The following is a 15,288-nucleotide window of genomic DNA, read 5'->3' on the forward strand; positions in this document are numbered from 1 at the left end:
CTCCTTCATCTTACTGTATCTTGCATTCGGTCTTTGCTCTGGCACTCACTTTGTTTCTTTTTTCTTCCAGCTTGTGGTGGAACCTTCCACATGGCTGAAGGCATCTTCAACAGCCCTGGCTACCCGGAAGTTTATCCCTCTAATGTGGAATGTGTCTGGAACATTGTCAGTTCCCCTGGCAACCAGCTCCAGCTGTCTTTTATGTAAATCCTTTTTTTTTTTTTTTATGGTGTATTGTTTCAGTGTGAATGAGTCTGCAGGAAGGAAGCACGGTTACTAATAGAATGGACAACTAACAGCATGTGTGTCCAAGCAACTGTTAGAGAACCTGGTGGGAACTTTAGGAAGTCTGTTTCCAAATTTCCTCTGTTTAGTCACAGTTTGGGTTATAAATGGCATTAAAATTCTCTTGAGAATGGTTCTAGAGCCCTGCCTAACATTATGAGGAAGATATGCCTAGGCTCTTTGCATTAATTTGTGGAATGTTTATTTTCAGAGAACAGTAACTGTATCTTTTTTTGAACTAGACACATTTGGAGTCTTCCAGAGAATACGAACATTCTTTCTTCCAGCAGAAATCCCCATCACGATGAAGCCTTCCTTTCCCCTATACCCCAATCCACCTTACCTTCTGCTCTACCTCCAGAACAATGATTCTGGAAGTTTTCAGGAGCTTAATGGTTGGTTTGTAAAATCACTGGTATGTTCCTAATTGAACTGTAAGACCTTTTGAATATGGACTATGGATATGGAATCAGTAGTAGAATCCTGCCACATTCAGAGTGGTCTAGAATAAATATTAACAACAATAATGTGTTTTTCGAGAAGTAGGTAGTGAAAAGCACATGGTAAGTGACATGAGTCTTTTTGATGAGTCAGTGGAGAGGTCCCCTGTGATATACTGTACTGGTACGAGACACTTAACGAATATGGAGTTAAATGATTTTGGTATTTAAATTGCCATTTTAAATTAAAAGTCACTTATTATATCATATCACATATTATTGGGCATCATTTTGGATTCTAATTCTGTTTTTGAAGAAATAGAATACATAACTTACCTTTGAGAGAAGAGGGTTATTTTGAGGACACCGGCCTTATTCAAAAAAGTCTTGCTCTTCTCCTAGACATGCCATTCTGTGCATCAAGAAAGGATTTTATTTTTATTTATTTATTTAAGAAAGGATTTTAAAAAATGCAAGAACAGTCCCATTCGTGGACCCCGTGCAAACATCTGAAGTCGCTTTTTTTCAGTCCATCAATCAGACAGTGCCTCTTCAGGGTGCAAGTGGTATTGTGTTAACACAAAGACACCCTCTGAGTGCCTGGAAGGCAATGCAAGGTTAAGCTGCCACATGAGAAAGAAATTTCTGTTCATTTTTGTCTTAACTAGAAGCTTAAAGTTCTGTATGGGAAGAAATCTATCTATATATATATATATAAGTTTCACCTGATATATATGTCTTCTTTTATCCAATAAGTATTTTTAAGCCCCTACTGTGTGCTCACATAGTCAGCACACGTGACTCCCAGGCCGGATGCTTTATATATAATGATAATATGAATGAATAAAACAGGATTATTGTTCTTACGATAAAGTTCAAAGTCCTTCAGGTGGCTTACGAGGACTCCTAACTGCCAAATAACAAGGCTTCTTTCTTGGTCTTTTTCTAGTCTCTACCACATTTACATTGTTGACTAATTTGATGTTCAGTGAGTGACAGGAACCGAGCCAGGTACAGGGAATGTTTAAGACAGACATCCCATTTGTTGATGAGTTACTAATAAATTAATGCCAAGAAGCTATTTATTTAAAACCTAGAGATTCATTCCATCTATAGGGGATAATCATATACATGTAAGGGCCACCATTAGAGTTTAGGATATCAGATGTAAAATGCATAGCACAAGGTTGATGCATACCAGATGGTCAGTGAATGTTAAATTACCTCACCCTGCCGTTTCTAAAATACCTTGTGTGGCAGTTCACGGTTAAATCCAAATGGATGATGCTGAGCTCTTTCTAGAAGATAGGAGATAAACACAAAAAGCTAGTTTCGTTCATTTTACTGTTTAACGGACACTAAATCCTAATTATCATATAGACAAATCTTAACGACTCAGCTTTTTCCTTTCTTGTCCATAAGAAGTTAATTTTGATTATTTTGTGTTACTTGCTTGATTTTTATTTTTAAAATAAATTTTGTAGAATGCAAGATGTTCCTCTTTATGTAGAGGATAATGAGAAGGGGTTTATGGCAAGGCCTGTGAGTTATTTCTGCCCTGGTCTAAACTGTATCCAGATGGGTGCTTGGAAACATGCCCCTGGGTTGTGTGAGGAGCATATGGAATACGTCAAGTTCAAAACCATGGGGTTTGAATTGTGGACACTGTGGTGAAATTGAGTAAGGAGAAAAACTGGAGAAATTATGATTGAATCTGTAACAAAAAGGAGGGGGGAGAAATAGAATCTAAAAAGGAGTTTTTTGTAAAATAGATATTTAAAGGGATTAACAGAAAATATATTTTATGCTTGCAGAGTGCTTTTCGAAAGTGATTGATCTTGGTTCAAGAATCAAAATGAGATAATGAGAAACAGTGATTGTACTATTTTTGTTCCCCATCATATTTTTACTAAGAGATCTCAGCCAAAGTATTTGGAAAGGGGGTAGATTTGCTTATAAAATGTACTGGCCTAAAACAAAGACTTCCAAGAAAACAATAATCTTTTCAAAAAGTTTAATTTGATTCTTGTAAGTATCATCCTACCCTCGTTTTTTAATAAAATGTCTTTTCTGTGATTTGGCACTGGTTTATACCAGTGCAGTACTCAAACAGAAAAGACCTTCACTTAGTAATCTTCTGGACCATTGGACTGAACTTAAATGTACATACTGATCATATGGGATCTTGCTAAAATCTACATTCTGATTTAATTGGTTGGTGGGTCTTGATTCTTCATTTAAAAAAGCTCTCAGGCCGTGTTGATGCTGCTGGACCACGTATTGTACTTTTGAGCAGAAAGATTTAGATTTGATTTCATGTAAATCACCTGCGGAGGCAAATGATCTCCCTTTCTTCCCTTCCTACTTTCTGAGAAACCAAACCAAACCAAAACAAAGCAATTTCAGCATATCTCACCTTATTGATAATGTTATGGATAATGAAACCAAGATTGAATTTAAGTGCTAAACGTGGCAGTCATCCTAAATATGGATTCATAACAATTGCTTGCCAGAAGTGATTGTCGATAGAAACTTTGTATTATAAAGAGTAAATTGTCAAGGAAGACAATGGGGGGTAAGAACAAATGTGTAGTCTGCTTAGAAAAATCTGGAGGATTTTTCCTGATTTCTTCTGCTACTAAGTTTCTGATCATAGCTTGCTGCTAAAGCTGTGTCTAGACTATCGATACAGACAATCTATATTGTAGTAACTCACCTTGTTGGGATCATGAGAGCCACAGACTCACTGTTTGGCTAGAGACCTACCAAAGCTAGTATCTGGCTCGAGAAGCAATGGTAGAGCAAGTATGACTTGTTTGTTCCAGCCCTATGCTTGGCAGTGAATGCTTGGAAGTGTGCCTGATACATTCGTCCCATAGAGGGGCTTGAGGTGCCCAGAACCTCCAGACTGGTGGTCTGTCATCCTAATTCATTAGCTGAGACAGAGCCCCAGGAGAGCACTCTACTTACTTATCATGTGAAATCACAATGTTGAGCATTGACTGAAAAATACACTCAGTAGAGAAGTTAAGTTTTCTCTTCTCGAGACTTCCCCCCCCCCTTTCTGACATTTTCTTCTCTATGGTCTTTCTAGGTCATTCTTTCTCCTTTTTATCTTGTCTTGCCTCTTCTCAGTGAAAACTCCCTCCAATTACTTCTGGAAAAGGAATAGTTTGCATATGCTTTCTCTATGTTTCTTTTTGTAACCATTACGTTATTGTTTCTTTAAAAATTAATTTTAAATTAATAAAATGTTACAGGGCAGCAAAAGTCTCCCTTACTTGTTCAACACAGAGTTAACCTGTATCTTGAGTTGCATGTGTATCACTTCCATAAATGTTTTTATGATTTTACTATATATACTATATGTGTATAATATGGATAGCATCTACATCTATATACCTCATATACACTACATAGTATTGCTTTTTGTTTTGTGTTTTATGTAAATGGAATCATACTTATGGATTGGATGGGAATTACATTGAATTTATACATTAATTTTTAGAAGGATCTTTATTGACTCTTCATATTCTTGAATTTGGAATATCTCTGCATTTATTTTGGTCCTCTTTTATGTCCTTTGTTAAACTTTCACATTTTTTAAATAGAGGTCTTATAGCTAGACACCTTTTTTCGGTTGTTGCTGTTGGAAAATGGCATCCATTTATGTGACCTGGCCACCTTACCAAAAATAATACCCCCTTAAATTATTTTTTCCTCTGATCACTACCTCATTTTATGTCTACTTATTTCTTATCTATCTTTCCTTCTTGAATAGAAGATCCTGAAAGGGAGGAACATTCTCTATGTTCTTCATTGTCCAACCCCCATGACAGTGTCGGGCAATATAGAAGAGAGTAAAAATTGTTTGTTGAGTAAACGTTGACTAAGTTGCAGTTTCTAAATTTTTGTTTGCAGGTTTAGGGAAACCCGATTTATTTTTGCATATCTTATCCAGCAGCCATTGTATTCTCTAGAACGACAAAGACGTTTTTCTCTTTTCTACTGCTGTATCTTTAGTGCCTAGAAGGGGACCTGACACATTAAAGTGCACAATAAATATTTGTCAATGAATGAACCCTCCTGAATATTAATTTACAGCTCTTCTTTCCAGTCCTTACAATCTTTCCCTCTTTTTCTTGTCTTGTTTCCCTGGAAAATGCTTCACTGTAATGTGAAACAAAGTGATGAGAGCAGGCTCCCTGTGTTGTTTTTGATTCAAAGGAAATGCTTTAAAATTTTTACCTCTAAGTATATTTGCTGTAGGTGTTTTGTAGGCATTTCTCATCCCATTAAGAAAATTTCCTTCTATTCCTAATTTTCTAAGAGTATTTACGATGAGTGGGTGTTGAGTTTTATCAAATGCTTTTTCTGCAATTGTCATTGGTTTTCTCTTAGTGTATTTTGCATCTATCTTTTTCTGTTAGTTGTGTGTACAAGTGCGTGTGTGTGTTGAATTTTCTTATTGATCTTCTGTTCTTAAAGCTTTGTTAGTACAACTTGATTAGATTTTACAAATTTATGGATCCATTTTGCTTATATTTTATTCAGGATTTTTCATATATATTGTTAAGTTAGGTTGACCTACACTTTTCTTTCTTTGACATCCTTTGACTGGCTTTGCTGTCAAGATTATGCTAACCTCAACATGCTGGAGACTCACCCTCTTTTCTATTTTTTGTTGCAGTTTGCATAAGATTGAAGTTGGGCTACTGATTCATTGAAGCTTTGGTAGAGTTCCCCTATGAAATCATCTGGGCTCATATTTTGGTTTTGTTTTGTCTGTGCACAACTTTAAATACTGATTTTTGTTTGATTTAATGGATTTTTTAAGGTTTTTCATTTTTTTCTTCAACCCCAAGTATATTATTATATTTTTATAGAAAACTAAGAGTTCAAATTTATGGCATAAGGTTTTTAAGGGATATCATTAAAATTTAAAAAAAACTTAATGTATCTGAAATTAAGTCCTTTTCTTATTAGTTATATTGCTCATTTAAGCTTTCTTTTATTACTGATCAGTTTTATCAGAAGTTTATACTTTATTAGTCTTGTCAAAGTAATAGCTTTTGATATTTTTATCTTTTCTAGTACTTTCTACATTTCTATTTCATTAATTTCAGATGTTTTGTTGTTTCTTTACTTCCCTTTTGTTTTTTTCTGCTTTGATTTTTTAACTTTTAAGATTAGACACCTAGCTCATTTTTCTTAATATTTGTTCTTTTCTTTTATAAACATTTAAAGCTATTAATTTCCCTCTAAATATTGCTTTGACTGTACTTTATTTAATATGGTTTTAAAGGATTTTATTTATTTATTTATTTATTTATTTATTTATTTATTTATTTATTTGTCAGAGAAAGAAAAAGAGAGAGAGCGCACCCACAAGCAGGGGAAGCAGTAGGCAGAGGGACAAGCAGGCTTCCCACGGAGCAGGGAGCCCGATGCAGGACTCGATCCCAGGACCCTGGGATCAGGACTTGAGCTGAAAGCAGATGCTTAACTGACTGAGCCACGCAAGCTTCCTACTCTATAAATTTTAATACACAATGTTTTTACTCTCATTCAGTCCTAAATATAGTCTAATTTCCATTTTGATTTCTTATTTAACACATGGTTTATATAGAAAGACATTTTGGTTCCAAATTATGGGACATTTTGTTATCTCTTTGTTACTCTATTCTAATTTTATTCTATAGTGGTCAGAGAACATGGTTTTTAATAGTTTTAATATTTTCTGAGACTTAATTTGTGGCCAACAACATCTATACATTTTTAGACATGTTAATGGGAACATGAAAAGAATAATTGTAGAGAATTTGTAAATTCAAATTACTGGGAGTTATAGAAAGCTTTGTTGTTGCTGTTATTGTAATTTACCATCTTGTGGAAATCACAAAAATCATCTGTTTTAGTCCTTAGTATGTTTGAAAAGCAATTCTATAGTCATAAACTGCTCCTTTAAAAGTTACTAATTTATTTTTAGCAACCAAATCGTATAGCCTATTGTTAGTCTCAGATCTGTGCATCATTTGACACTCATCATCACTCTGTATCACCCTCTGTTTCATTTTCTCTCTTGGCTTTTATGACATGACATTGAACTTGTTTTTAGTCCTTTTTTTCACACTTACTCCTGTGTTTGCTGTTTCCCCTTCCTCTTAATATACTCAAAATGCAGGTGTTCCCCTAAGCTTCTGCTGTCATCTCTTCTCTCATTCTCTTTCTATTAATTATCTCCCACGTGTTCATTTCTAAACCCCCAGTCTAGCCATGCTTTCAGCTTTTATCATATACACACAGATGATTTCCAAGTATAGCCCCAGCATATCTTCTGAAGTCCAAACTACATATTAGCTCCAACAGATAGTTCCACCTTGGTAATACACCATTATGTTAGATTCAGCGTATCTAAAAACAAAAATAGATTTTTCTGCTGTCCCCAGTTACTATATTGTTATATTATATTGCCATTATATGTTACTGCAGAGTAATTTTCTCAAGCAGATCTGTGGTGATCTAATTTTACCACTTAAAATTCAAACTTTTTTTTAATATGGTAAAAGATATATAACATAAAAAATAGCATTTTACCTATTTTTATGTACACAATTCAGTGGCATTACGTACATTTACAATTCTGTGCAACCATCACTACTATCCTTTTCTTTATTTCTCTTGGGTAGTTATCTTGGAGAGGAACTTCTAGGCCATTAATTGGATGTGTATTACATTTCATAAGAAACTGCCAAATAATTATTCAAACAGAAATATATGAGACTTCTAATGTGCTTGCTAACCTTTGATCTTGTCAGTCTTTTTCATTTTAGCCATTCTGATGGGTATGAAATGATAACTTACAGTGATATTTAATTTACATTGTTCTGATGCCTAATGACACAGAGTACTTTGGACATTCTCACTGGCTATTCACTCAATTTCTTTTAAGAGTCTGTCCAGACCTTTTGTCATTATTAACTTGGTTATTTGTTTCTTCGTAGTTTATTTGTAGGATTTCCTTTCATATTTCAGATACGAGTCCCTCGTTAGATATATGCTTTGTAATTATCTCTTCTTCTCCCCCTTCACAGTCTGTAACTTGCCTATTCATTTTCTTAGTCATGTCTTTAATGAGGAGAAGTTTTAATTTTTTATGAAGTTGAATTTATTAATTTTTTTAATCTTATGGTTAATGCCTTTTGCATTCAATGTAAGAAATATTTGCCTTCCCCAAGGTTGTAAAGACATTCTCTGTTTTCTTCTAGGAGCTTTATGTTTCTGGATCTTATGTTTACATCTATAAGGAATATTAAATTATTTTCTATGTATGGAGAGAGGCAGAGGTTGAGGGTTTTTTTTCCCCTCCATAAGGATATTCAGTTACTGAAGCACCATCTGTTAGAATGATTTTATTTTCCCCATTGAATTGTCTTGGCAGTGTGGATTGGGTTGTATTGACTGTATATTTATATATCCAAGTTTATAAAACACTAAGGCCAAGTTCTGAAAGCATTCATTTAGCACCTACATGTTCCACACTCTATATGTTACTAGTGATAATCATGAAATAGATATTATTTACTATCTTTCAATCCCCCATGTCATCATAACTGCAGAATATAATACAAGTTGAATAGGCCACATTTCTAAATACTAGCCTGTATAATTACAAATCCCATATTTATTCTGCCTTTTCAGAAATGAAGTACAGATACCTTTGATTGGCACTTAAGCTCTGGCAGAATTAGCCCATCATACTGCTTCAGCTAGGTCTTCTCATGTTTTCCTAAAGGTACCCAATGTTCTAACCAAACTAGACCTCCCACAGATTTCTAAATATGCCCCACCTGTGTATGTGTGTGTGTGTGTGTGCTTTTACTGACATGCATTTTCAGCTCACCCTTTCTGCCTTAAACCCAGTTGATGTTTATATTTCCATCTCAAAAAAATCTCTCCATCAAGCTAGCACTGAGCCTCACAATCAGATATGATACCTCTGCCTCAAAATCTTATAACACTTTTAGATCTGAGGGCACTTAAGATGTTATGCCTCATAAGATATATTTTTTTCCTATATTCTAGAATGCCCAATCTTTCCCCCTAGAAAGAAAACTCCTCAAAGGCAGTGAATGAATTGTCTTTGTAGTTCTTTAATAGGCATTTCAACAAATTTGACTGAAAGAAATATTCTGAGTTGGCTCAAAGATATTGTAGTGAAAGCTAAAGAAAGTTTTGTAAAGAACAGTTTAACCCAGCAGATGTTTCAGGATAATCCCAAAGCTTATTCTATCAATTTAATCTTTCTAAACTCTTTTTTTCCCCCCCAAATTAGAACTTTCCAGTTGGAGGATTCTCGGGACTGTAGCAGAGATTTTGTGGAGGTCCGTGAAGGAAATGCCACCGGTCCCTTGGTGGGGCGATACTGTGGAAATGTCCTCCCCCTCAATTATTCATCCATTGTTGGACATATCCTGTGGATCCGATTTGTCTCCGATGGCTCAGGCAGTGGCACAGGCTTCCAAGCCACATTTACTAAAAGTAAGTTGCTTCTTTTTTATTGATGTCTTCCAGAAGACATCTTATGAACTAGAAAGGATAACAAATTTCTTAGTAACACACAAAGTTAAGAATAATCCTGAACTCTGTTCTCTTAATTTTATTGTATTTGTGGAATTACTTGATTTTGAAATTTATCATAAAAACTAAATTATATATGAATGGCCCACTAAGAGCAAGGGAGAGCATTCTCAATGACTCTAGTATTCTCTTTAAGCCCTAGTTTCTACCTAATGTTATATTAAACTTTTTGTATGATATTTTTTAGAGGCTTCTGATGCATTGTAACTCAGGTTTAGTATATTGATATCAACTGTATTTCATTTGTTCTCATCAACTCTATATTCTTCAAATTCAAAACATTTAGTATTATTTTAGGGTCAAATTAAGTGCTCAGATATAACAGGGTTTTCTTCTAATAGAATAAAACATGAAATATTTTTATTTTCTAACTTGACTTTTCCATAACTAGCTATTCTTCATGTGGTTCCAATATGTCAATTTCCCTTATAAAATTTTTAAAAACATGTCCCATTCTTTTGTAAAAAAAAAAAAAGTAAAATAGGTAAAAATTAGAGAAGGAGCCTGGTAATACCCCTTCGTATGTCCTCAAGTCCCCTGGGGGCTGGGAACCCCTTTTCACATGGGAAGTTATCTCTTTTCACACCATGCAACCTTCTTAGGAGATGGAATTCCATTCACAAAATCACTGTTCTCCAAGGAATTAATAGATAGTACAGAAACCAAAAGGGAAGCAATATTTCTTTCAGTGTTCAGAATAGAAATCACAGTCAATTAAAAGTCTATCCTTTTCAACACCCCTTGCCTTTTGTTTCTTTCAAAGAATCAAAGTTTCTTGATTAAAGAGCTGTTCTAAGTACATCTGATTTACTACTCTGTTTTTCCTCCTAGTATTTGGCAATGATAATATTGTGGGAACTCATGGGAAAGTTGCTTCTCCCTTATGGCCTGGACGTTACCCCCACAACTCCAATTACCAATGGATAGTAAATGTGAATGCATCTCAAGTTATCCATGGTAGAATCTTGGAGATAGACATTGAAGCAGCACCTAACTGCTATTATGACAAATTAAGGGTGAGTTTCTAACTACAATCAGTGTTTATAAATTTTGGTGAATTTCTATTTGCAAAAATAAACCCAAGTTACTGTCTATTCACGCATTTGTAAATCACACGAAATGGTCTTCCCTAAATCATGATTGCCCTGTCTAGGTTACTGATGAAAAGGTAATTCTGGTATTATATTTATTATCTTTGGATTCTATATCTAAGTTTGTTTTAGCATTGTTGTAATTTACCTGTTGGGCTTTGTCTATGCACATGTGTGTATCTTAAATATTTATTAAGTATTTATTCTACCTTATATCCCATTTTCTTGTGTATTCTTATGTTACAGTGTTAAAAGTTTGAAGGATCATTTTAAAATAAATGAATAAATAATTGTGGTGGTTATTGCCATCCAGACATTGGTCGTTGCATCAATTTCAGAAACACTATCACATTCTTTTTTTTTTTTTAGCCTTATTCAGGTATATTTGACAAATAAGTATTGTGTATATATATATATATATATATATATATATATATATATATATAAGATGTACAACTTGATGTTGCAATATATGTATCCATTGTGAAATAATCACCACAATCAAGCTAATTAATATATCTGCCACCTTGCATGGTTATCGTTTGAAGTGTGTGTGTGTGTGTGTGTGTGTTGTGTGTGTGGTAAGAATAGTTAAGATATACCCTCTTAGCAAATTTCAAGTATATAATACAGACAGTATTACATATTACAGTATTAGCTATAGTCACATTGCTGCACATTAGTGCTCCAGAATTATTCATCGTGCATCACTGAAACTTTGTAACCTTGACCAACATCTCCCTATTTCCCTCTCTCCCCATCCCCGGCAACCATCATTCTACTTTCTCCTTCTATGAGTTCCACAATTTTATCAGATTCTCAAAAGGCAGGATTCCGTCATATTCATCTTGGGTCTACAGTGCCTCACATAGAATTGAGTACCTAATAGATGCTCAGTATGTGTGGAAATCATTATTATATGGAGTGAAAAACTTAGCTTATATAGTAGCTTCAGTAGAGAAATTTATAACAATTATAATGAACTTGTTCCAAATTATTTAGAAGATAAAGGAAGGGATAGGAAGTGTGGTTGGATAGCATTCATCCACATGTGCTGAAAAAAAAATGTGCTCCATGCTATGTGTTTGTAATGATCAAAATGTGTCTCTGAATATGTAATTTAATATTTTAGACCAAATGAATAAAATTTATTGAGTGCTTTGAATGTGTGTTGATCCCTTGCAAGCTGTAATTCTTTTGTTGTCATTAATTCTGCTTTCAGTTATCTGTCCACTTTAATTAAACCTTTCCTCTTTCTTCTTGTTTTCTCCCTTTCTTTCTAATTCCTTCCCTTGAGGCTCCAAAGCATTCAGTAAGATCTACTGTTGTGGAACCATCTCGGTTCCTACTTTCCCACCCCCAAATTTTACTGTAAATCAAATAACGAACTATATCACACAGAGCTTGTGTATTAACACAATTCTGCAGCAAAGATAAAATTATTTTAAAACACCTTAAATTTTTTGTAATCATATTTTATGTTTAATGGTGCTTCCTCTTTGGACTGATACATAAAATGTTTACTTATTTTTTCCTATTATGATGAAATTATAATAACATAAAGCAACCTTTCAGTTTTCTTTTTTATGAAGAAAAATAGAGGTAGTTCCCTAAATTCAGTGCTCTATTATCAGTTTTTCTTTCTTTCTTTTTTTTTCTTTTACATGCAGATTTATGATGGCCTTGGTGTTCATTCCCGCCTAATTGGAACTTATTGTGGTACCCAGACCGCAACTTTTAGCTCCTCTAGAAATTCTTTGACATTTCAGTTTTCTTCCGATTCTTCAGTCACAGGGAAAGGATTCTTTCTGGAGTGGTTTGCCGTGAATGTCTCTGTTGGACCTTTACCTACTATTGCTACAGGTGTGTTTGGTAATAAACAAAATTCTGCTTAGGGGCTGATATGCTTGGGCTAGTCGTTCAAATGGTCTTACCATAACAGAAGCCAAATACATAAATGACTAAGAAAAGTAAGTACAGCCCTAAAGCCCTTCCTCCATATGTTCAGGTGTTCTCTTAATTTCATAAATACTGCATTTTTTAAAAACTGTACATTTGCTTTTTAAAAATGCTGGTTTCCCATTATATGTTTTTATTTTAATTAAGGGTTTGATATCCATGAGGCATTCTATTTATAATTTTTCTTTCTTCCTTCCTTCCTTCCTTCCTTCCTTCCTTTCTTTCTTTCTTTTAGATAGAGAGGGCACACCAGGGGGTTGGAAGGGCAGAGGGAGAGGGAGAGTCTTAAGCAGGCTCCACACTCAGTGCTGAGCCCAATATACTCAGCATGGAGTCAGATGCAGGGCTGGATCTCATGACCCTGACATCATGACCTGAGCCGAAATCAAGAGTCAGACGCTTAACCGACTGAGCCACCCAGATGCTCCTGCTTATCATTTCTAGAGATCCTTTTAGATATCTCTGAAAATTTGATTTGTAAATACTGTGCATGCTCACACACATACAACATTATGAATCAACTAGTAGGGAGAAGTAACTGTGTTTTCTCTATATTTTATTTTAAATGTACTTTTAGAAATGCTTCACTTTCTCCTTAGTTGGTTGCAAACCTTCATGTTTCATGTAAAATTAGCCTAATTGTTAAAGTTCTATTTTACTATGTTTAAGACCTCCTTAATCCCCTCAGGAAGCAGTGTTTGGGGAGACTAATTTTTCCTTAATAATTTGTTTAAACAATTTTGAATGGCTTTTATGGGGTGACACAGAAGTTTGACAGACATTTCTTGGAGGATATTGTCAGTCCTTGGTATACAGTTGACCCTTGAACAACACAGGTTTAAAACTGCATGGGATTAAAAAAATCCACTTATATGAGAATTTTTTTCAATAAACACAGTCGTCCAGGGCTGTAAATGTGTTTTCTCTTTCTGGTGATTTTCTTAGCATTTTCTTTTCTCTAGCTTACTTTATTGTAAGAATACAGCATATAATACACATAACATACAAAATATGTGTTAATTGACTATGTCATCAGTAAAACTTCTGGTCAACAGTAGGCTATTAGTAATTAAGTTCTTGGGCAGTCAAAAGTTACATGGATTTTTGGGGTGCCTGGCTGGCTCAGTTGGTAGAGTACATAGCTCTTAATCTCAGGGCCATGAGCTCAAGTCCACATTGGGCATGTAGCGTACTTAAAAAAAAGTTACATGGTTGGCACACCTAAACCCCTCACCCGCAATCAACTATACCTGATTGAGACACGTTATCATAGGTTCTCATTGAAGAATATTCAAACTTTGAACTTGTTCTAAGACTACACAAATCCTAAAAGATTAGAGTCTATTTTTTTCTAGCTTCTTGGGAATTTGTATTGGCAGAGAAAAATGTTAAAGGTATAATTCATACTTGTTTTTATTTAATGCCCCTAGAGTATTCTGTTCTGAGATGTTATTTTCACCTCCCTTACAAGATGCTACCATAACATTGAATATGAGTTTCTTTCCTAAAATATTAACCTACTTATCTAAGAGCAAAGAACCATCAACAAGATTGCCAAATGTAATTTAGAGCTATCCATTTAATTCTGGAAATCTCTCGTAAGTAAACTTGAGCTAAGCTTTTTTTGTATCCACAAATCTCAAGTTAGAAAAGGAATCACTTATTCATGCAAAATATTATATAAACAAATATAATTTAGTACTCAAAAAATGAAAAATTCTTTTCTCATACTTATGCTCTGTAATTATATGATTTAAGTGGATAAGCAAATATAGTATCATAAATCTCATTTTCCTCAATCAAGAACAGGGGAAAAGAAGGGGTGCCTGGGTGGCTCAGTCGTTAAGCATCTGCCTTCGGCTCAGGTCATGATCCCAGGGTCCTGGGATCGAGCCCCACATTGGGCTCCCTGCTCTGTAGGAAGCCTGCTTCTCTCTCTCCCACTCCCTCTGCTTGTGTTCCCTCTCTTGCTGTGTCTCTCTCTGTCAAATAAATAAATAAAATCTTAAAAAAAAAAACAGGGGAAAAGTAAAGTGAAAGGTAAGAGAATTTTATAATTTACTAGGTATCTAGAACATTCTGAGTCATTAAAACTAAAAAAACAACACTTTAAAATGTATTAATATATTGAACATTGTACCATCAGCATTTCTTACACATACATAGGTTTAGTTTAATTCAATAAACATTTATTGAGGATTTGTTATAGATGTACCAAGATGACTAAGTAAAGAAACAAAGATATGATCTCAATACTCCAGGAGCTTAAAAATAATTGGGAAAAACAAAGTATTCATATGTCTGTTAAATAACAATATAGTAATTAAATTATTTAATGACAAAGCAGGTGGTACAGGCAGAAGAAAAGCAAGCAAAGGAAACTGAGCTTAATGTGACCTAGGATCATCTGAAGGGAAATAAACCTGTCAAGTAGGAAAACGTTAGTTGGCATATCAGTCAGAACATGTTCAGTTATGCTGCAGTAACAAACAATTCCAAACTCTGAGTTGCTGAAAAATAATAGTTTCTTTCTGGTTTGTGCTAAACATCCCTTTTAGATTAACTAGGTGCCTTGTCATCAGTATCATTCCATAACACAGGATCTGACTTTGTCTGGGGCATTGACTGTGATCATGGCAGGAGGACAGAGAGCCCTGGCACATCTCAGTGTAAAAGTGCTCATCTTAAAAGTGACACAAGTCATTTTGCTCGTAAGTCATTGGCTCAAACTGGTCAAATGACCTCATTCAACCACAAAAGTATCAGGATGTGTAATTTCACCACATGTTTGGAAATGAGGATAAATGAATATTTGATCAAAAAGACTAATGACCCATAGTGCGACAACTGCCTTTTATAAATTCAAGATAAGA

The 15,288-nt window shown here is 34.6% G+C and overlaps 1 protein-coding gene across 1 annotated transcript in view; it reads left to right on the top strand.

Moving 5' to 3' along the window:
* Positions 1 to 15,288, top strand: part of CUBN (cubilin) — a 271,439-nt gene that overhangs the window by 158,314 nt on the left and 97,837 nt on the right. The window contains exons 36-39 of the mRNA XM_028114080.2: positions 71 to 203; positions 9,061 to 9,266; positions 10,197 to 10,381; positions 12,127 to 12,319. Of these exons, the coding sequence (XP_027969881.2) occupies positions 71 to 203; positions 9,061 to 9,266; positions 10,197 to 10,381; positions 12,127 to 12,319 (717 nt within the window). The remainder of the gene's footprint in view (positions 1 to 70; positions 204 to 9,060; positions 9,267 to 10,196; positions 10,382 to 12,126; positions 12,320 to 15,288) is intronic.

This window comes from Eumetopias jubatus, unplaced genomic scaffold (assembly GCF_037043125.1).
Source record: "Eumetopias jubatus isolate StellerSeaLion01/CBP00866 unplaced genomic scaffold, mEumJub1_p1.0 scaffold_8, whole genome shotgun sequence".
Lineage (NCBI taxonomy): Eukaryota > Metazoa > Chordata > Mammalia > Carnivora > Otariidae > Eumetopias > Eumetopias jubatus.